The sequence below is a fragment of the Orcinus orca genome, chromosome 13 (assembly GCF_937001465.1).
Source record: "Orcinus orca chromosome 13, mOrcOrc1.1, whole genome shotgun sequence".
Classification (NCBI taxonomy): Eukaryota; Metazoa; Chordata; class Mammalia; order Artiodactyla; family Delphinidae; genus Orcinus; species Orcinus orca.
In genome coordinates this window covers 72,267,819-72,289,546 of record NC_064571.1, presented here as the reverse complement: position 1 = coordinate 72,289,546, position 21,728 = coordinate 72,267,819, and the positions used below count along the sequence as shown (strand labels likewise).

At 53.7% G+C, this 21,728-nt stretch overlaps 1 protein-coding gene across 11 annotated transcripts in view; it reads right to left on the bottom strand.

Annotated features, from left to right (window-relative positions):
• Positions 1-2,946: 2,946 nt before the first annotated feature.
• The window catches only part of DNMT3A (DNA methyltransferase 3 alpha), a 106,590-nt gene continuing 87,808 nt past the window's right edge, over positions 2,947-21,728 (bottom strand). For 6 of the 11 annotated variants that reach the window (XM_012532413.3, XM_049695747.1, XM_012532412.3 and 3 more), the window contains 14 exons: positions 21,489-21,645; positions 21,011-21,160; positions 20,859-20,903; positions 20,038-20,117; positions 19,369-19,481; positions 19,067-19,250; positions 18,735-18,819; positions 16,698-16,843; positions 15,787-15,877; positions 15,449-15,597; positions 14,338-14,423; positions 12,475-12,544; positions 11,634-11,752; positions 2,947-10,864 (listed from right to left, as the gene is read on the bottom strand). In XM_012532413.3, coding sequence (XP_012387867.1) covers positions 10,723-10,864; positions 11,634-11,752; positions 12,475-12,544; positions 14,338-14,423; positions 15,449-15,597; positions 15,787-15,877; positions 16,698-16,843; positions 18,735-18,819; positions 19,067-19,250; positions 19,369-19,481; positions 20,038-20,117; positions 20,859-20,903; positions 21,011-21,160; positions 21,489-21,645 — 1,617 coding nt within the window. In that variant the 3' untranslated portion in view covers positions 2,947-10,722. Of the gene's footprint in view, positions 10,865-11,633; positions 11,753-12,474; positions 12,545-14,019; positions 14,198-14,337; positions 14,424-15,448; positions 15,598-15,786; positions 15,878-16,248; positions 16,335-16,697; positions 16,844-18,734; positions 18,820-19,066; positions 19,251-19,368; positions 19,482-20,037; positions 20,118-20,858; positions 20,904-21,010; positions 21,161-21,488; positions 21,646-21,728 lie in introns of those variants that run through there. The other 5 variants (XR_007470767.1, XR_007470768.1, XR_007470769.1 and 2 more) reach the window with 5 other exon arrangements.

The following is a 21,728-nucleotide window of genomic DNA, read 5'->3' as shown; positions in this document are numbered from 1 at the left end:
AGACCCGAATGAGGGGAAACGGAGGAGGGAGACGAACAAGCTTTCCAGGCAGAGGGTGCAGCTTGCGCAAAGGCCCTGTGACAGGAAAGAGCTTGGCACTTTCACGGGAAAGCAAGCCAGTGTGACTGGGGTGCTGTCTGAGGCTGGTGGGGCTTTGGAGGCCAGGGCGAGAAGGTTTACTCTAGCTGCAATGGCACACAGCTGACGGGCCTTTTGAGGATTTGATGTTTCATGAGATTATTCTGTGTATTAAATGGACCGGAAGGGACAGGAAGAGAAGCAAAGAGACCTGCTGTGGTTTGATGGGGCCAGAGACCAGTGAGGAGACAGGTGATGGGGACCTGGGCTAAAGTTGCAGAAGCAGGGTAGTGAAAGATGGCTGCACGGAGGATATATTTAGAGGTGAGGACTGTCAGAGCAAGCCGGCGAACCAGATACGGGAAGTGACAGAAAGGGGGGAATCGAGGATGAGCCCCAGGGTTTTGATGCCAATTAAGCGCCGGTTACTAAGATGTAGAAGGCTAGGAGCCAGTTGGGAGGAGACCAAGAATTCAGGTTTTCAGGTCACAATTCAGATTTTCAGGTCACATTTAAGGTGCCTATCTAACCTCCAAGAGGGGGGCGCCTATCACAGCTGGATATATGAAGCTGGGTCTCTGAGGGAAGTCAGGGTTGGGGCGGGTGTGGGAGTCCTGGACCCTCCCACATGCAGAGAACAGGAGGAGGAAGGGACCCGGGGGCATAAGAAGATGCGGGGTGTGATGTCAGGAGCCCAGGTAGAAGGTTTCAGGGAGGAGGGGAGTCGTCGGTCCAGCTCCTGAGAGGTCATGGGGATGGGGGTGAAGGCCCTGCCGGGGCGGTTGGAGGGGAACCAGAAGTTAGTAAGCAGAGCCGGCAAGGGCCGGGAGTGCTTTCAAGTTTTGCTGTAAAGTGGAGCAGAGAAACAGGGCATCTGGATGGGGGTCAAGGGACAGTGTGCGTGTGTGAGATGATGGGCGGCATTAAGGAGATGCCTGGGGAGAAACGGAGAAGACAGAGGGAGCTGTGGCCCGAGCAGGAGGGCAGAGTGGGACTCAGAGCCGGGTGGAGGGAGGCGGCGCAGCACAGCAGGTCAGCTCCCTCTCGAGACAGGCAAGAGGGGTGGGCTGGGGGAGCGAGGACAGGAGATAACAGAAGTCCTCACGCTGGGCCAGGTAGGACCTCAGTGATGGATTAAGGCTCACGTAGCTGTTACATGAGCCAAGTCAGGGCCAGGCAAGGGAGGGACGCCTTGCGAGAGATCGGGGTATATTTCTCTATGCTGGTACCTTTCCTTCCTCCGATGGAGTGGAGGCCTTGCGATTCCATCAGAGGCGAAGCTTCTCAAAGGCCCCGGGTTCCCTCCCTCCAGCCAAGTGCACTGACCTTGGCTAAAGCCCTGGGCCCAGGGGGGCTGCGTGGTGGCGCGTCCCACGGGCAGGGCCCCTCCCCACCCAGCGCCCGTGCTGTACCCACGCTGGGGTTGGGGGTAGGGCACCCGAGGCCACATGCTTGACCACAAGACAAAACCCAGGTTTCCAAAGAGAAGACCCAGGCTCAGGATGGGTAGCTGACCTGCCCGAGGCCACACAGGATCCAGATCCGTGGGTTCTGAATGGTGGTCTTTCTTCTGAGACAGTTCAGGGCACTGGGGGCTTCGGGGTCGAGAAGGGGTGAGGGGTTGGCAGTGTCGCTCTCTGAGGTTTGAATCCATCTCTGGAAGCTGCTGTGAGCTGTCCACCTCTCAGAGGCCTTCGCCCCCAAGCCCCCAGGCACTTCCAACCCAGCCGCACCCCCTCCTAGGATCCTAGCTGAGGGGAGGAAAAGGTACACTGAGGTGAGTGGGCCATGGCCTTTTAAGAAGGTGTGTTGAAACTTAAGAGAAAGGGAGCTTTGGGCTGATGCCAGGAGACTGTCCAAGGGGAGCCCCCGTGCCCCTTGCACGTGACTTCCCCGCGTCCCCATCTCCAACATACAGTTTCTTCCCCTCACTGCAGCCCCTCCTCCAACACCCACATCCCCCAGGAATTACACCCAGTGCCCATGCCTGCGCCTCTGGCCCTGCTACTTATGGCTTTGGCTCCCCCAACCAGCCAGCGCCCCCAGGCAGCCTCTTCTCTCCCTCCTTCCTCTATTCCACCCCAGATCCACTGAGTCAAACATGGTGAGCCCAGGGAAGGTTCTCTTGAACCAGCCAGCCCGGGCCTGGTGGTGTGTGGCATCTCCTCCCCGCCTGGGGCCGACCCACCTGGGCAGTCAACCCTGTCACTCCCCATCTATCTTGACTCCTGCCCAGCCCTGACCCTTCCCTGTCTTTCCCAACCCCTCTACCATCAAGTGACACCTCATTTAAACCCAGGAACTTCACAGGATGGTTTTTATTAATGAAATGGCCCTAGCAGCTCCCTCCCATAAGCTCTAGCCAGACCTCCCACCCTCAGCTCTGACGACGCTGGGGTGCTCAGCCTTGGCTCTCAGAGCCAAAGGACACCAAAGATACCCTCCCATTTCTCCTTAGACTTGGAGCTAGAGTCTCAGGGATTCAGTCCGAATTCCACCCCCCACCATGCTTCCTCCAGGCCGGCACTCCAGGTGAGCTAATTTTCAAAACTTAAGTGACCAAATAGTGTTGCTTCCACCTCTGGCTTCTCGCTACAGATTTTTAGCTTCTCACACACACAAAGTGTCTTGAGTCTCTACTTTCCCACTGAGATTAACACATTTCTGAATTGGTCAAACTAAAGACTACATTTGTTTCTTTCTGAACTGAGAGTCTCAGAGCTGAAGATACACTGTTGGCTGACCTTTGGGAGGAGATCAGGCGAACATGTCAGGAGCCAACCAAAATGTTCATCTACTTTGCCCCAGTAAGTCTCATTTCTGGTAATGTTATCTTAAAGAAAAAAATACAAAATATAGGGGGGAAAAGCCAACACATAAAGATATTTATTGCAGCTCTATTTATAGCTAAAATAAAATGCATATATATATATAGAAACAAACATCCAACAAGAAAATGCCATGCAGCCATTTTTTAAAAAAGAATTCTACATCAACATTGAAAAATATTGAGAAAAAAGTAGGATAACAGTTAAATATACATTTACAATTTTGTAAAGAAAATAAAAAGTGCCCATGAAAAAAAAGCCTGTTATTTTCCCCTTTTTCTCAAATTTCCCCCTTATAATTTCTTTCAAAGCTGCCAGCAAAGTGGTGCAGTCCTAAACCTCCCCCGAAATCTGCTGTAGGAAAGAAACCTTGAATAATCCTCCCTGAAGACAAGAAATCATTGGCGGGATCTGCTTGGCACTTAGGAAATGGAAATGCAGCATGGAATGCCAGGGGTCTTAGAGAGGAGATGTGATGGGAAAAGCCCAGTTCTTCTATGTGTTCAGATCAGTCTCTTAGATGGGACAACAGGGAACTAGTAACTGCCAGGCAAAGAGTCACGAGGACAAAGGGGATATCATGTGTGAACGGGCTCTTCCAACCGCAAGGCACCGTCCACTTGCAAGATAGTGCTGAGGAGGGGTGGGTCAGCCAGGATAACCCAGACTTGGGGTCTCAAGGAAGGTCAGCAGGAGCCCCAGTGGCTGTCCAGCGCCTCTTAACTGACCAGGGCTTCACTGTACTCAGGGCAGCCCTTGGACTGCTGGCCAGTAGTGAAAAAGGATCTTCTTATGCTGAGCTGAAATAGACCGACTTCGGCCGACTGGCCCCACTTCCGCCTGCCACGTGGAACTGCCCCAAATCATCCCAGCCCCTTGGGCTCTCCCTGTCATTGTCTGCGCCATTCTCTAAATTCTCCCATTTTGGGGGCCAAACACCTGTGTCTCCCAGGGTCCCTTGCACAGTCTAGACTGTCCACCACCCGGCTGCTCTCCTCTGGATGCCCTTGTGTTTTGGAGAAACCCCACACAGAGAGGAACGGTGCCCGTAACCAAAGCCCTCTAGCTTGTCTGACACAGGCACAAGGCCCACTCCTCTCCCGGCTCTAGTCTGAAAATTTCTATAGCTCAGCCTTGGACAGAATCTGCTCTTCCTGCAACCTTGCCTCACTCTAACTTATCTTCGAGCTTCCTGTCAACCAAACCACCCTTTTTTGCACCCAGTTTACAGTCCCTATTGAATGTTCATGCAGGTGATGTTTTTAAAGGGAGGAACTGCACTGTCTAGACCCAGTGCTAGGACCTCCCGGTTTGGGCACTTAACCCCTCTGAAGAAGGTTGCCAACAGTCATGTCAGGGGAAAGGAGACGCAAGACAAAAGGACATTATTACGGTGCTTTTTCCGTTTTTCTTTTTTGCACAAAAACAGTCCATTTATTCAAGTGTTCTCCAGCACAAGTACATTAGAAAGGAGCTTTATTATATGCTTCTGGGCACAAAAAAAAAAAAAAAAAAAAAAAACCAAAAAAAAAAACCAAAAAAAAAAAAACGTGATGAAGGCGGAACTGACAGACTTTCTACATCTGCTGTACGCACTGACCTCTTTATAATTATTTCATAACAGCTATGTCACGAGCATCACTTACACAGAGATACAACAGAACACCAGGGCATGGGGGTGGGGACCCGTGCAGGGCCCTTTCACACTTGCCCCTCCCCGATGTCCCAGAACCAGACGGTGAAATGTACATTATTATTGTCAATAAATAGAGAAGCAACCCTAAAAAAAATACAGTGGTGAAAGGATGCTGGAACCAGGGAGAAAAAAAAAAACAACAACAACAAAGAGTCAGAAGAGGAACTGAAGAGAAAGGAAAGAGGGTTGGGAAGGGAAGGGTCTGGGGAGTTAAGTCCTGCATTTAGCTGCGTGGAATGTGCAGTAAAAGTGCTCTCCCGCCGGGGTCAAAGCGAAATCGTCTGTAACAGTAAAAGTTATTACCAAATCAGCTACGGAGTTTATTCTTCAGTATGAATACATGATTTCCCACAAATAAGTAAGCACCCGCTACTTCAATGCCTCAGCTAAAACACATGAAATCGCTCATTTAGTTTTCAAGTACAAAGTTAAAATGCCTTTTTAATAATAATATATCAGAGTAAAATAATAGTCTCTTTTAAACTCCACTACAAGAAAACAAAACAAACAGTCATTGTCCAGACAGCAGACTTAATTTAACAATATATATTTTTAATAAAATGTTTTAGCACCTTGTTGAGTCACCTCCTCCCTCTGCGTATTCTAAGGAATTTCGGCATTTTTGTGGTTGGTTGGGTTCTAGGGCTGTGCAACCAGATCAGTCTGTGAAGTGAAATGGGACTCAGGTGATGCTTTCGGATCCCTGCTCATGTCCTCAGGCCCAGGGCTGGAGGCCGTGAGACTGGAGGCTGAGAAAGCCGCCCTCCCATGCCCCTGCGGGGCGTTTTCCAGTTACTGGAGTTACAGGAATCTGCGGGCCTCCGTTCGGGCGATTCGGCCGGCCACGACTAGCTAAGGACCTTCCATCCTTGCCCTCACTGCTTCTGACCTGCTTGTTTCTCCCCCTCCCCAGGCTCCACTGCTGAGGATCAGCTGGATAAACAACCCAAGGCCCACTCAGCCGGGTCTCTGGAACACACCGGTGCAAGAGGGGCTGCTCTCGCTTCCTGAAGACCCCAGCCTTCCTTTACCAAAATGTAAAGACTCGAGAGCTTCTGCTAGAACAGTGGAGTCCATCCTGGATGGAAATCTATTCTCTTTCCTCTTAGATCCTCCAAACACTCATGGTTAATCCCTGCCTCAGCAAGGAATGGCCGGGAGAGCCATTCCAGCTCCACGCCAGCCCTCCAGAGGTGGAGGAAAGAGGGCAGGACAACTCCAGTGTCATCGCTAATCACAAGCGCTGGGAGGGGCCAGACTAGACCACGCCCGATGACAAATTCAGATTCCTCATCTCCTGCGATCAAAACGGGGCCTGGCTAGAAACCCAGTTCTCACCAGCATCTTGGCTCTGCTGCTACCCTGACCACAGGCAACGACCAGCCCTCATCAGATCACAGTGCGAGGCAGGACCCACGGCCCTAACCCTGCGAGTTTCTTGAAAACGACACCTCTGAAAAATACCAGTGCCACAGCCTCTCTGCCCCAAACAGAACAGCGACAGGAATTCAAAAGCGCCTCCAAGATCCACTTTATGTATAATGATGTCATCAGCGAGATGAAGGCTAAGAACATTCCCCAGGTGGCTCTGCTGAAATAGTTCCTTCCCTTGCTCCTGTTACAGACCTTCCTGTGCTGGAGACCGTGGGCTATTCCCACCTAATTCCCATCCCATCAATTCAGGCTTCCCCAGAATTGCCAGCTATGCAGGAAGTAAGGGGAGCCGGCCCTCATTAGACCAGTCCGATGTCCACCACCAGCCTTTCTTCCTGCTGGGTCTGCCTGTCCCAGTCTGCACTCTAGCGACTCACCAAAAACCCACAGGCATCTTCGCCAGCCGCCACTCCCAGGCCCGTCTCAAAAGCAAAGCAGTCCTGCGTGCTCTTTGGGGAAGTTTGCTTTCTAGAATGTTCAATAGCAGGAAGGTTCTGGGGTCTAGAAAGAAAAACAGACAGTGGCACACCTGGGTTGCCATCACTGACTGCAAGACCCCACGGGTCCTGTGCTCCTCGGTCGGCTCCCGGGAAAGGCAGGCAGCACCAGCCAGCTTGAGGCCCACGGGGCTCAGCGGCGCCGGCTGGAGACGAGCTTCCTCCTCGGGCAAGCGACCCAGGGCCCTGCGCCCTGCCGAGCCCCAGCTACCTACCCCCCGGCAAGAGGCACAGGTCCCTCTGGCACCTGCAGCAAGTAGGGGGCATCATCCTCAGTCCCTAGAAACCCTCGTTTCCAGGAATTTGTAAATTGGCCTGCTCTTCAGAAAGAAAACCCCACCGGGAACATACTCCAGAATTTTCCCTAGGCCTTCGTGGTTTCTCCCGCTGCACTGCCTCTACCCTGAGCCTCACGCACAACGAGTGCCGCGACCCCCCACCTGCATCCCCGCGCGACCTCACCTCAGTCCCCTTTAGAAGGGGACCTGATCACTGCCCCCAGGAGCACCCCCAGAGTTGGACAGCACCCCGGTGTGGCCAAGTTGGCACATCCCCAAGGTCCCCTGCACCCTACCAAGCTCTACTATGGGACCAAGCCCACGGGTGTGGCTGGAAGGAAAGCTGGTGATCGTTAACGCTCGTCCCTGCGAGGGTGCATCTGGCCCCTTCTGGGGCCTAGTCAGGTGGCCAGACTGCGCGCAACAGGTCCTCAGCCACAGCAAGCAAGCTGGCCGGCCCACGCCGAGCCCTCAGGCTCACCACATCTTGGCTACCGAGCTGCTTCCCCACACCAAGCCCCTGGGTGGGGCTTGGGCCACTGGGAAAAGCAAACTCCTGCACACAAGCAGTGGACAAAAGGCCTCGGAGAGCCAGGAAGTCTGTCTGCAGAGGAACAGACTCTGCCCTGACACTGGGGCTGGGAAGACCTTAGCGTTGGCCGCCAGGGGAGGGAGCACCTTGGACTGCCTGCGGCAGCCCTCCTCCCCCAGCCCTCCGGAGCAGTGCTGGTGGGCTCTGGGCCGGGAAGATGGAGCCTGGCTGGAGGGGGTGGGGTGAGCACCACAGTTCGGTACAGACTCCAACGAGGGAAGGGCCGAGGGCTTCCCCCACAGCTGCTCCAGCCCCGTGGGAGCCCACCATCACCACCTGGCATCACGGCACACAGCTGGCAGGAAGCAACTGGGTATCATCTTAAAAACCAATCTGACAAGGAAATGAGTAGCCCGGGGTGCGGGACTAAGCACCCCTAAAAGGAGCGGGAGACCGCGGCCACCAGCTGTGGGCTTACTCCTGAGCAATAAGCATGGGATTCAAAGCCTGGTTTCGTTTTGTCACCAATTACTAATTTGCTTTATTCAAAAGGTGAGGTTCACTGTCCCATTTTTTTTTCCAATGGAAGCCCCCTGGCCAAGACAGCCCTGGACGTCAGTTTCGTTTTGGTCGGGGGAGAATAGGTAGGGGGAGTTGAGGGCTGACTGGACTGGTGCCTAGGGTTGCAGGTCAGTGTCACAGGTTGCTAACAGAAGAGTCTTTTGACATCACCAGGGGCAAAAGAGATAGAACGCTACCTGCTAGAGGAGAGCACCTGCTGAAAGAAAACCTCCTCCTTTTCCTGCCCTCAGCACCTAGCAACTTCTGGGATTGACAGTCTACCTGCAATTAGGGCAACAGAGGTAAAGAGCTGCAGGGCCGACTCTGCAAAGTCCTGAATCCTGGGGAGAAGAGCGCTGGGAGCTCCCTGGCGCTGTGTGTGTGGGTGTGTGTGTGTGTGTGTGTGTGTGTGTGTGTGTGTGTGTGTGTGTGTGTGTGTGTGTGTGTGTGTGTGTGTGTGTGTGTGTGTGTGTGTGTACGCGCATTCGTTACGCATCAGTATAGAAACATGTTCCTGTGTGTGCGTGTGGGACTGACTGATTGGTGTGGGGCCTGTCTGCAGTGGGGCCCGAGACTCAGCATTCTGAGCCTCCTTCCCCCGCTCCCCACTACAAAATATTTCTTATACGTGACCCTATCTATGTATTTATATAGCGCCTATCACCGTAGGCCCTATCTTTCTAGGGATGCGAACGTGGGACCATGTGCTTGGCAGCACCCCTGCCAGCCCTGCCAGTCCCAGGAGGTGCCACTCCCCCCTCCCATTATAAAATATATATCTCTATATGCCACATTATCTACACCCCATCTACCCAGGCAGGCATCTGCCCATTGGGCCCTCACCCTGGAGCCACACATGCCGTCCCTGCCTACAGCCAACACCAGGCTGCCTGCCTCGCCGGGAAGCGGAACCAAGTGTCGTGCACTTGGGGCTCCAGGTGCTGCTGACTCGAGGTAAGAGCACAGCTATCATCAGACCAAGTACTAGAAAAGAAATACACACCACTCCAATCACACACGCGAGGAGAGAGATGCCTGGTCCTCCCTCCAGCCCTGACACACGTGACTCGAGAGGAGGGAAGCAGAAGAGAAGAGGGACGCGCCCGGAAGGCCGGCCTCGGGGACCCCCTGGCCGACGCCCAGCTGTCGCAGCGCCCGGTGGCCCACCTGGCCCGAGGGGTGGGGAGCCAGGGCACCAGGGCCACCACTGACTTAGAAGCACCCTGCTCCCCGCACCTTGGTTTGAAACCTAGAGGGAGGGGGGGTTGGGTTTTTGTTTTCTTAAAGAAAATCTGAAAACAAACATAATTATAACCAGAACCATAAGAATAATTATAACAAAAGGTGTCATCAGCCTCCCAGTATAAAACTGCAGCCTTTGGAGATGACCAAAAACATCACATTCCAGGGGCCGGAAGCCGCCTTGTGCACAGAGGGTGGATGGTGGGGGCCTCATAAAAGAACACACAAAAAGCGACTTAGACAGGAAAGCACCAGTACGTTTTGTATGTTTTTTTATTTGCTCCAGGTGGGGTCTGAACTGTCACTTGCCCGCACTCTGGATTTTTTCTGACCCCACCGCAAGGAGCCCTCGAATCGGCTAATGTGAGAAATTGGGAATGAAGACCCCTCATCCTGCCATCTTGCCGAGGGAGTCTCCTTTTCTAAAAAAATCAAAAGGTTATCTCAGGAGCCTGGATGGATCCCACTCTCAGCTTTCCACGGTCCCGACCACTGAATTTCACCCCCTTTTTTGGCAGGGAGAAACGGGAGAATGCTGTTCCCAAATTCTCCTCCTTCACCTTGTTAAACACCAAGGGGAAATTGAAAAACCCCACCACGGTTAACGGTTCACCTCCAAGCTGTCTCCCTTTCTCCATCCTTGGTTAAAACCCTTTGCACATAAGGCAACGTGGAAGCTGATGTTTTTACTCATCTCGCTGTTGTAAAGCACCATTATGAAGTCGGGTTGTACAGTAGTTAACAGTACCTTTTATATATATATCTCATATCTATCATATATATATAAACTGTAAACAAGAGGTAACAGCGGCTTCTAGAAACTGATTTTCTTCAAGGTTTCCTGTGTGGTAGGCACCTGAATACTGTATAAAAGGGTCTTGTGTGGTGTTCTCGTCTCTCTGCTGCTAGTTGGGTTGTGTTTTGCATGACCAGGAATGGTGCTGGCAAGACAGCTCAGTGGCTGGGAGGGAACTCTGCCGCCTGAGTGTCTATTTTCTGTCCTCTGCTTGTGCTCCTATCTGATCAGGCTAGAGACAACAACAAAAAAAAAGATACATAGTAAAAAAAACAAAACAAAAACAAAAAAAAAAACAAAAAAAACCCCAATATATAGATTTCTATAGAATTTCCTTCACTCCCATCTTTCCTCTGCAAGGTATGTTACTATATTTTGTTACTGATTTTTTTTTTTTGCTGCAATAAACCCTCTTGTTTCAGTCACAGCAAGAAACAAAAACCCAAACAAACAGAAAACCCCTCTGAAAAGAGTAGAAAACAAAAGGTTTGACCGAAAAAAAGGGGGTGGGAGGGTGGGGAGGGAGCTTGGTTTTGTTTTAAATAGGACTGAGGATTAACATTGAAGAATCAGGAGATGATGTCCAACCCTTTTTACAAGGCAAAGCCTTCCGGTATTTCTGCCTCTGTGGGGTTTTTTTGTTTTGTTTTAAATTCCTTTTCCTCTTCTGGGTGCTGATACTTCTCTCCATCCTCATGTTCTTGGTATTTTGTTGTGTTTTGTGTTTTTTGTTTGTTTGTTTAAACCTTGTTTCACTACCTCGGTTTGCCCTCACGTCCCTTACACACAAGCAAAATATTCCTTCAGCGGAGCGAAGAGGTGGCGGATGACGGGCACGCTCCACGACCGGCCCAGCAGTCTCTGCCTCGCCAAGCGGCTCATGTTGGAGACGTCGGTATAGTGGACAGGGAAGCCAAACACCCTGGGGAGAAAAGGCAGACAGGGCAGGAGTCAGCGCCAGCCTGGGCAATTCTGTGTCCTTAATAACCTGTTCGAGACTCAGGCGCCCGGCTACTCTCTGTGGGTCTGAAGGTATGTTAAGATGATCACTGCCTAGAGATTTCCCACGCAGTAGAAACAGAGTTAGCGTTTGTGAGAAACACCTCCAGGACACGCTCCACCTGAAATTCAGACCCACAGTGGGTATCTCAACTCTGTATGTAATAAAAATACATCCCTGGTATCTTCCCCCGCAGAGAACGGAAGACTCTGCAAGGGGGCCAAACCCTTGCCTGATGTCAGGAGTTCCTGCTTGCTCCGGCTGCCTGTGAAAATGGTCTCTTTGTCTGGCTAAATGGCAGTTACCCCAAGAATGAGGAATCTAGCCCAAGTCCAATCTGTGCCAAAGCAGGGTGCTGAGGCTTTAAGGCCCACCTGGTCCCACACTGTCCTGGTCTGCAAAGCACATAACATCAGCAAGTGGGACGCAGGGAAGCTCCTGCAGCCACAGTGCTTCCTTGGAGCTCAGAAGGACCGCTGGGAGCCAAGGCATCGGGGGTTGATTCCTAGACGCCCCCCCTTACTTTAAACCAGCCTTACAACGCACAGGAGTCCTCCCCCAGGAATCTGCCATGTTGGGAAATGCTTGGGAAAACCCACTGCTCACGGGGTATCCGCAGGGGATCCGAGTCTGGTGCAGAGGCGGAGATCCCTCCCACCCGCTCCTGCCCGACACCAGCGTGAGTGGGTACCTTTCCATTTCAGTGCACCATAAGATGTCCTCTTTCTCATTCATGAAGACGGGGAAATGCTGGTCTTTGCCCTGCTTTATGGAGTTCGACCTAGTAGTAATGGTCCTCACTTTGCTGAACTAGAAGACGAGGAGAGGAAAAGAGAAATGAGTACTCATCTCCTGCCAGGCACCTACCAAGGACTGGTGCGTCCAAAGGTGACAAGGCCTGGTCCATCCAGGGGCCGAGGTCAGGCTCCAGTCGTGAGCCTCCACAGACCCCACTGCCCTGCTTTTCTTCCTACACTGAGGTCACCCGGCCATCCTCAGTCCAGTCCCACTGGCCAAGGGCTTGACAGACAGCAGCTTGAGCCACTGTCCTTCGTCAGTCTCCTAAGAATTGTTTTTTCCCAGGGGTGGTGACTTACAGGCAAGAGGATGCCAAATTACTCAGGGGCGCAAAGGCACCCCTGGGGTGCCAGCAGCCCCAGGAGGTTTCTCCAGAGAGAAAGGGAGCTTCCACATCACAGGAGAAGCTCTGCTCTGAAGGCTCGTGCAATAGGTCCTGGCTCAATCATTCAAAAGCCGTAGCAGACGCAGGGACCTTGGCAAAGACGTCTTAGTGTCTGCCTCCCACAGGAGCAGCGGGCGAGCTCAGCACGGAAGGGCTGCAGGCAGCAAGGATTCCTGACCTCTCCCCCGGCCCTCCAGGCTTTCCCCCCTCGACCCTCCCGCTCTGGCCAACTGCATGCACGACCCCCTCAGTCGCATCCTCTGCAGGCGGGACACACAGCCCTGGTGCTGTTCCAGCCCGTCCTGCCCTTCTCCTTACCCCCAGCAGAGGGCTTGGATGCTGGGCTAACCTTGGCTATCCTGCCGTGCTCCAGACACTCCTGCAGCTCCAGCTTATCATTCACAGTGGATGCCAACGGCCTGGAAGGCAGAAGAGAGAGAGTAACAACAGAGACCAGGACGACGGCAGGGGCGCACCCAGGGCCCTGAGCCAGCAGCCATCTGACTCACACGGGGAAATCAAAGAGGACCCCGTCACCCACGTGCGTCGTAACCCCCCTCAGACTCCCCAACACATGCGACATACACTGCAGCCACTCACAGACACAAGTCCCCCAAGCATGAATCCTTAAAGGTGAATTCAAAAGTGGTCTCAAACTACAAATGAACAGACAACGCCTGCCCAGACGGGGAAAAGCCCAATTACTTTTAAACCTGTTACGTAAAAATAGACTGAGTCTTAAAAGCACCCATCACAAAGCAAGCTTTGGCATGACAGAATGGCCTGTATTTCGACTACGGTGATGGTTACATGGGTCTGTACACTGGATGAAATTCGTCAAACTGTACACCTGAAATGTACAGTTAGTTAACCAGACAAATTCTGCACAGTCCCCAGAAGACTAAAATTTTGTGACACGGAACGTGTCACTTCTCAGAAGGCAGACCAGATCACTAAATATCACCTTCGCTGCTGGCCTTTTCTGACATTTAGGATTACGTAATAAAGGTTTCACAGAGCGGTCCACCATCTCTGCATGGGAACCACCCCAGGACCCATGGTCAGATCGCGCCTCCAGGCTCCTCCCTGTTTAGGCGCATATACACTCTACTTGGTCCCTCGCGGTACCTCTGCTCCTCCTGGAAGCTCAGAGTTCTAGAATTTTAGAGTTGGAAGAAGCATGTGAGAACAATCCCCCCAAGGGCTGTCAGGGTACGCTGAGTTACTGGCTCCATAAAAATACTGGACTACATAAGCCAGTCCATTTTTCCAGTACGCACAGACATCCATCCCGGGAACATTAGGGAGACACCGAGACAGTTTTCAGGTCAGCTGCCCACTGACCCATCTCCTTCCCAGCCAACAAGCCCTCGCAAAAGACGGCAGCTTTGCCAAACAGGTATGAGACGGGGGAAGTTCCTAAAACTTCATGCTATTGCCAGAGAGGCAGATTAGATGACTGAGGCCAGGTTAAATGATGTTCCCAATTTGTAGGTGTACCAAGGAGGCTTAAAATCCACACTCAAAACATGGTGCAAAGTATTTCTTTCCGTAATAGGTATCTAGATTGGGTGGATCTCCCTCTGCTTTTGAACCACTAACTCTCAACCAGAATTCCTTTCTTCACATACGCCTTTTTATAGTACGATTATTACGCTGAAGAAATGAAATTTTCTTCATTCCTGGACATTAAAATCTCTGTGTAACCTAAACGAAGAGCATCCTTCCGAAAAAGGACTTGAAGCCAACGAAGTGTGTGGATAATAAGTGGAGCAGGGCCCTCTGAGCTGCGAGGTGCCTGCTGCTTCGACACTCTCTCTCCTGGAGCCCGATGTGGCCCAGCTGTGTGCACCACTCTCCTTCCCATCCCCAAACACATCCTCCACAGCTTTACCTCAGGGGACTAGGGACCAGCTGACTCTAGACACATCACCAACGTAGGAGAACCAACCATATAACTCAGCAGCACGATGAGTCCTCTTCTGTGTCAAGAGTGTGCTTTTTAAAGGTCCCATTTGGGACCACTAGTCCTTGGTTTCTCAGGCAAGTATTTTCTACACCTGACTCCCCTTCTTCCTCAAGGAAAAGGAAACAAAGAAGAACACGGCAGAGCAGCAAGCTGGTCAGCAGGGGAGGCTGGCCCCCTCCTCGGGGCGTCATCCTGCCTGCAGACACCCACCCGCAGCCACCTGGGCACGGAGCTCTCACCAACCTGTTCATACCGGGAAGGTTCCCCCAGAAGTAGCGGGCCCTGTGTGCAGCCGACACTTCTTTGGCATCAATCATCACAGGGTTGGACTATAAAACAGGACAGAGGTTAAAGATGAGTGAGAGAGAAATGTAAGCGTGCCAGGAAATTTGCCAGTTTCGAGCCTCAAAGGCTCTTACTTCTCTCTCAAGAGGCCACACTGGGAGAGCCTGAAGGCCCCAGGAAAAGCTGCAATTCAACCCAGCTACGTTCCACACGCTCCCACTGGAACAGTCTAGACCCGCACAGTCCACACCACGATGATGGAAATGTTCTATCTGCACTGTTCCATGTAGTGGCCACTAGCCCACCAGCTGCAGATGGCGGAGTACTTGAGAGGAGGCTGGTGTGACTGAGGAATTTTAATGTCAATTTAAATGCCACACATGGCAGATGCCCACCACACTGGACCACACAGCTCCAGCTCGCCCGGAGGCTTTGAGAAAGAAAGTTCCAACGAGTGTGGATGTGTTCGCTCTAGTACGTCCACATTGTGAGCCAAACACACCAGCTTGAGGCGTTTGCCCCCAAGAGCCGGGAGCACAGGCTCGGGCTCCCAGACTGCCCGCCCCAAGAAGGACTCTGGCTGCAGAAACCCTCTGTGCACAGCCCAAACCAGGCTCAGCAAGCTGGGACCCACAAGATGGGAAATAGAAACTGAGATAAGCTGTGTTTTCTTCCCAGGTGCCATAAAGCATCCGTCACGGTGCCAGGGAGCGAGGACAAGCCACTCTGGTTGGGAAAATTGCTTCTGGTATCTCAGAGGTTCCCCCAGGGAAACGCCACACAGACCCCCAAGCCCAGGAGTCTGACACTCCACCCTGTTTACAACAGTCAGGCCCTCCAAGTGCTGAGGCCCACACCCACACACCACCTCTTACAGTGAGACCACGGGTTCTGTCCAAGGCGTGCTTCCTCCCTGTCTACTTGGGAAGCCCAGAGCTTCCCAAACGGGCCCCTTGCAAAGCGGAAGTCACCAGTCCCCAGCTCCACAATGCAGATGAGACAGGGATAAAGCAGCAGTCCAAGGTAGAAGCCATTAGTGAGCTGACCAAACCAAGGGTGCTGGCTATACCTCGAGAAATCGCGAGATGTCCCTCTTGTCACTAACGCCCATGGCCACCACATTCTCAAAGAGCCAGAAGAAGGGGCGATCATCTCCCTCCTTGGGCCGCGCATCATGCAGGAGGCGGTAGAACTCAAAGAAGAGCCGGCCAGTGCCCTCTGAGAGGTCGGAAGAGAAAGCCATCAGCTGGGGCTGTCTGCAGGAGACAGTGGTGTGGCCCGGGCACGGGGAGGGCAGGGGAGGGCAGGGTCGTTGGGAGTAGCCGTCCCAGGGCAGAAATATCCAAGTAGGAAACTGACGTGCGAAAGCACCAGCTCAGAAGGTGGAGGGGTGAGCGCAGCACCTACCGTAGAGTCCCTTGCGGGCAGGGTTGACGATGGAGAGATCATTGCAGGGACTGCCCCCAATCACCAGATCGAACGGGCCCCACTCCTGGATCTGGGAGGATAAAGGTAATGTGATGGGCCTGATGTCCGGGGACAGAGGCAGAAAGGGAGAGAGAAAGGATCTGTGAATTTAGCAAAAAAGTACTTTGGCATGGGAGAGAACAGACCCGGCTGCTTTGAATGCTCTCTACATACACACGTACATCCGTATACACACACACGCGCGCACACACAGTGCAGCCACAGGCAAGTCACTGAGGCTCTCTGGGCTGTTTCCTAAATAATAAAGGGAAAGGACTGAACTGGACCATCTCTGAGGCCAGTGGGGAAACCAGTGTGCCCCCAGCAGGAAAAGCAGCCACTCAGGGGGGACAGCGGTCCAGGCTGGGCAGCTGAATGAAAGGTACTCTGTGCTCTGCGCACCTTGGGCAGGTGTCTGGACCATCTGAACCCCTCCATATGCCCTTCAGGATGCCTGAGGGCCTGTAGTTCGAGGTCGACATGGATAACTGGAAAAGCAAGGGGCCACTCAGGCAGGATCCCGCCAGATCCCCCCCTCCCCAAAATGGAGGCTGGCGAACCTTTCGCCAGCAGTACTGGGAGGATGGGAACCTCACTGCAACCCACAGCGCTCCACTCAAGAGGGCCCGGAAACCAGCCAGGCCCAAGAAGCCTGGCCCCCAATTCCCACTGGAATCTGCCCCGATCCTCTAGAGACAAGGAGGGAAATGGAAGAGAAGGAGGGAGAGAGTTCAACGGGGGAGGGGGGGAGAAAGGAAAAGAGCAAATGGACAAAATGAGAGGAGCTGGCGCTGTCCCCGGAGCTAAGTGACGTAGAGAAGGTGGGCGGGGCCGTGGCGGCACTGACATACATGCTTCTGCGTGACGCTGCGGACGTCCCCGACGTACATGATCTTCCCCTGGTGCCGCACCATGCCCACCGTGATGGAGTCCTCGCACACCTCGGAAGCGATGTAGCGATCCACCTGAATGCCCAAGTCCTTCAGCACCAGAAGCCCTGTGCCAGCCAGCAAAACGCACCGTCATTGGGTCACCTCCCTGGCACCCCAGTCTTTGCAGGGGGTCCCTCGGGCCAGCCGGACACATGGGTCAAAGGCAGGCCCAAGCCCTACCCTGCCCTGAAAGCCGCAGGAGACTTCTGGATCAAACTGGAGTATCAGTAACAAGGACATCAGACAGGCTGTTACGTCGAGGCTCTTTCACGCCTAATTTGATCTACTCAGAAAATAGTCAAGACAGGACAGCAGGGGGTTTCGGGAAGCAGGGACAACAACAGGTGACTTTTGGGTGGGCTTTGCTGTTTCTGTATCTTGCATACACTGGTCCTTCCTCAGCCCTTCTATCACCTCCCGCTGCAAAATTCAACCATCCGTCAAGACTCAAGGTAAATGCCACCTACTCTAGAAAGGTTTCACTGAGGCCCACCCCAGCCTACAGCCCCCGGGATGGCCTCCCCCCTTCTGTAAGGCCCAGCACCTTCTGAGGCGGCACATCCTCCACCTCAGAGCAGCTCGCACGCCTGAGCCAGCCCTTCTCTTGGGTTGCAAATGTCTTCAAGACAGAGTGGGCGGTCTCAGTCAGCGTGTTTCCTCCTGAACTGACTACTCACACTTCCTGACCACGGCCCTTCCACAAAGCCTTGCTGAATTGAGGCAAGGAAACAGAACAGGCCCTGTGTCAGGAGACACAGCACCATTCCCACTGCTCCCCAAAGACCTCCCCACAAGGAGCCTGCACGGCCTCTTGGGGTGTGACGTGGCTTAAGAAGGCTTCAAGGTCCTAGCCCGGGAAACCAAAGCTGTACATTAACTCCTTTAGGTTCACATGACATCAGCACTGAGCTGGGAACAGAAGACAGACATCTGGCCCAGGTGCCTTCCCCACCCTCTGGCCAAGGTCTCCGGGCCCAGCCTGCCCATCTATCTCCCTTTGGTCCCATGAAGACAAGTTCTAAGGAGGACTATTTGTTTCCTAAGGACTGAAGAGCCTCAGCCTTGGGGCAGGGCTGAGGGGTGTATATGAGTCTTCACGTCAAGAACCACATGAAATTAAAAACAGCGGCTACACGGTGACCCGGGATTCCCTAAAAGTTAACGGTTTAAGTATATAAAGACGCATGTTCAAGGATGCTTGTCACAGAACTGCTCATAGCGGCGGGGAAAAAAGTAAACAACCCGATAGGGGGTTCATTAAATAAATTATGGTAGTTTCCCTCCATAGAATCCTAGGTAGCATTTATAAATAATGTAATTCTATATTGGTTGACATGAAAAACCAGTCATGATATCATAAATGAAAAGGCACGTTACGACACATTTTACTATTTACTATGCATTTTACTATCCTTTTGTCTTATTTATCTATCTACATATGATTATATAAACACACACATGCACAGAAAAAAAATTCTGAAATCTAAAAATGTAAAAGGACATATACCAAAATACCAGTCATAGGATTACGGGCGATTTAAATATTCTTTAGACTCTCTCGTTTAGAGTTTGTTTCTTCACTGCGACTTATAATCAAAGCACAACAGGACTGCCTATGATTTTGCTTTGGTCGCCAAGTCTGTCCTTTGAGGTTCTGTGAAAATCTTCCATAGTCTCTGACCAGCGATCGCTCTAACCTCTGCTGGAGCGCCTCCCTCCCACTGCCCCCGTTCCCGCCCCCCGACCCCGACCTCACGTCCCCAGTAAGGCAATGCCCACCAAACATGCTGGTTTACCACTTAGTTTTACTTTTCATTGAACACAGAAGTTTCCTCCTTACGGTAATATTTTAACAGTTGTAACGTTAACCGTCACTCTGTTTTGCCAAAGTTACGCACACACAGTCCCCTGAGCCCAGCTCCCACGTCCCAGGACGAAGACGCCCAAGACTCTCACCTGTAGCGATTCCGTCAAACAGGGACAGCACCCGGATAGGCTTCCTCTTCTCGGCTGGGACAGGTGGGTAAACCTTCGGAGGGTCCTAGGCAGCCAGCACAACAGGCCCGGTGAGTGTCCAGGAGTGTCCTACAGACCCGCACGCGGGGCTGGCCTCCCGGCCAACTGTGAGCGCTTGGGATTTCCAGACCTGCACAGCCCGCTCGTGGCTCAGGCCCCGCTGCCCGGCGCCCAGGCCCCCGACCAACCGAAGCGCTCTCGCTCTGGTGGAGTCTGCCCTCTGGCTTTGGCAGGCGGGGGGTGAGGAGAGCCACCCTCGGCCCAGCACTCACGAATTCCTGGTCGTGGTTATTGGCGAAGAACATCTGGAGCCGAGAGGGCCAGTCTTCTCGCCGCCGCAGCAGCCCGTAGGTGCCCTTGTGCCCGCACATGTAGCAGTTCCAGGGGTCTTCCTTAATGGCTGCCTGCGCAGCTCCCGGCCCCACCAAGAGATCCACACATTCAACGCAAAAGCACCTGGAAGGAAGCCCAGTGGAGCGGAGGGGACTCTCATCCCAAGGCCAGTCCCGGATGGAGTGTGGCCGCAGTGCAGGGCAAAGAGGGAGGGCCACTACGCGCGGGGGCGGGGCCTCACCTGCAGCAATTGTTGTTCCCGCACATGAGCACCTCGCGCCCCCCGCAGCAGATGGTGCAGTAGGACTGATAGCCGTCATCATCATACTGGTATGCGCACTCCAGGAAGCAGTTCTAGGGAGCACGGCGGAGGCTCAGAGACCACCGGGCAGCACCCAGGCCAGCCAGGGTGAAGGCAGGCTATGAACCCAGCCTCTGGGCTTTGGCCTTGAAACCTCGACACAGAGCCCTGGAGACACGACCCCGCTACCCATCCAGCCAGGGTCCAGCCCAGACCACAGATCTGGGAAGGGGACACCATGCCTCCCCACTGCAGTGGACAAACCAAGGAGAGGCGCGTGGGAAGGGCTGGAAAAGAAGGCCTGCACCGCCTTGTGGTCCCCCGCCCCAGGGCACAGGGACCCACCCATCAGTCTGTCCACGCCCACTTCACACTAGCGACTGTGAGCCCACATCTGGAGACATGAATGGGGCTTTAGAGGGGGCAAGGATCTCTCAGAGGAAAAGCAACAGCAAGTCAAACGCGTGAAACCCAAGGATCCATTTTATCAGGACTCTGCTTCAAGAGCAAACCTCGGAGTCACCCTCACAGCTATCCCAGGCGCCTACAGCCCAGAGGCCAGGAGGTGTGGCCAGCCAGGGGCCTCGTCTCTGCTGGGTGTGCCCCTACCTTGCAGTTTTGGCACATTCCTCCGATGAAAAGAGGGTGTTCCAGGGTGACGTTGAGGCTTCCACAAGAGATGCAAATGTCTGGAAAACAGAGGAAGCAGAGTGAGTGTCACAGAAGGGCCCCCTCCCCACTTGGGCCGAAGCCCAGCTCCAGAAAAGCTATAACAAGGGGCGTGCTGGAGCAGCAGCCAGAAATGAAGGCAGGAAAGAGTCTGGGAGGGGCCCCATGGAACAGGGAGGCAGCGCGGCCCCGATCTCAGAAGCCCACTCATCTCCCTGAGCAGCAACGCCGCCTTCCAGGAAAGGCATGGTACGAGGGTCAAGAACCCGCTGTGAGAACGGGGCCTGACCCTGTGTGACTCTGGAGATGTCCTCGGGCAGTCAACCCTTAAGGCCTAGGCCCCTGCCCTCATCCTTCCTGGCCCTGAGGGCCCCGAGCTGGACACACCATCACTAGGCCAAGGGAGACAGATATGGGATGCACTAATGACCCCCAGATGAGAGAAGGTGAGGAAAGGTAAAAGGGCAAGTTCAGATCCAAGAGAGGCCACCCTTATCTGACCCACTGGAGTGTCCCAAACCCTAGTGACCAGTTCCCACCACCGACAGGAAAGATCGTGGCACCGGAAGATAGATGTGTGTCAAGCAGGCTGGAGGTGGTGGGACATAAAGGACACATCCTGTCACCAAGTACTGATGTCCCACGGCATCGTACCTTCCTCGGTACCTATAGTACTCTGTGCCGGCCACCACCTTAGGGCCCAAGTGGAACAGACAATTGACTTCCCAGGGCCAAGGCCCAGCTGCCCCCTCAGGACTCACCCTCGATGTTCCGGCACTTCTGCCGCACCTCGTACACCAGCCGCTCTGCAGAGGGGAGGAGAGCCCGGCGTCAGAGGAGGCCTCGAGGGTCATGCCCATTCCTCTGAACGCCGGCCTCACCCTGCCGCTCTCTCCAGAGCCAGGCCAACTACCTCTTGTGCGTTCATCAATTATCTCCTTGACCTTGGGCTTTTCAGTTGTGCTCTTTCGGGGCTTTTTGGCTGGTGGGGGCGGTGCATAGGCAGCTGCCTCGGGTTCAACCCACATGTCTGTGTAAACTTCTTTGTAGGGGTTCTTCTCCTCTGGATCGGGAAAGCATGTGATGAGGTCATGGTTACTGGCTGACGAGGAATCCCAGCTCTCTTCCCCTGGACCATCTACCTACAACGGGGTGTAGCAAGGTGCGGCCCGGTGCCCAGCTTGTTCCTAGCTCCCAAGTCTCTGGTGCCAGCAAGCCAAGGGGGAGCAGGTTGTTCAAAGTCCCAGAGTGGCACTGGCCCTACCTGGCCCCAGGGAGGGGGAGACGGCGGCCATTCCCACTGCGAAGCTTCATGGAGGAGGCCTTGACGGCCCTACCTAAGCACGGCTTTCCGAGCCTGGGTGCGGAGCTGCTGGTGCACCTGCGTTTACCTTCTGGGGGCTCCAGGCCCTTGGGGCCAGAGGGCTGGAACCCTCCCAGGGCCCATTCGATCATCTGTTTGTTCTGCACCTCCACGGCCTTGGCAGTGTCGCTCTCGTCGCTGTCGTGGCACATCGGGAACAGCTTCCCCGCTCGGCTGCTGGCCACCTGGAGGGCAACACGTGTGGGGAGAGTAGCGAAGGTGGGCTCAGGCAACAGGTGGGAGAAGTTGCAGAAAGGAGACGAGTAAG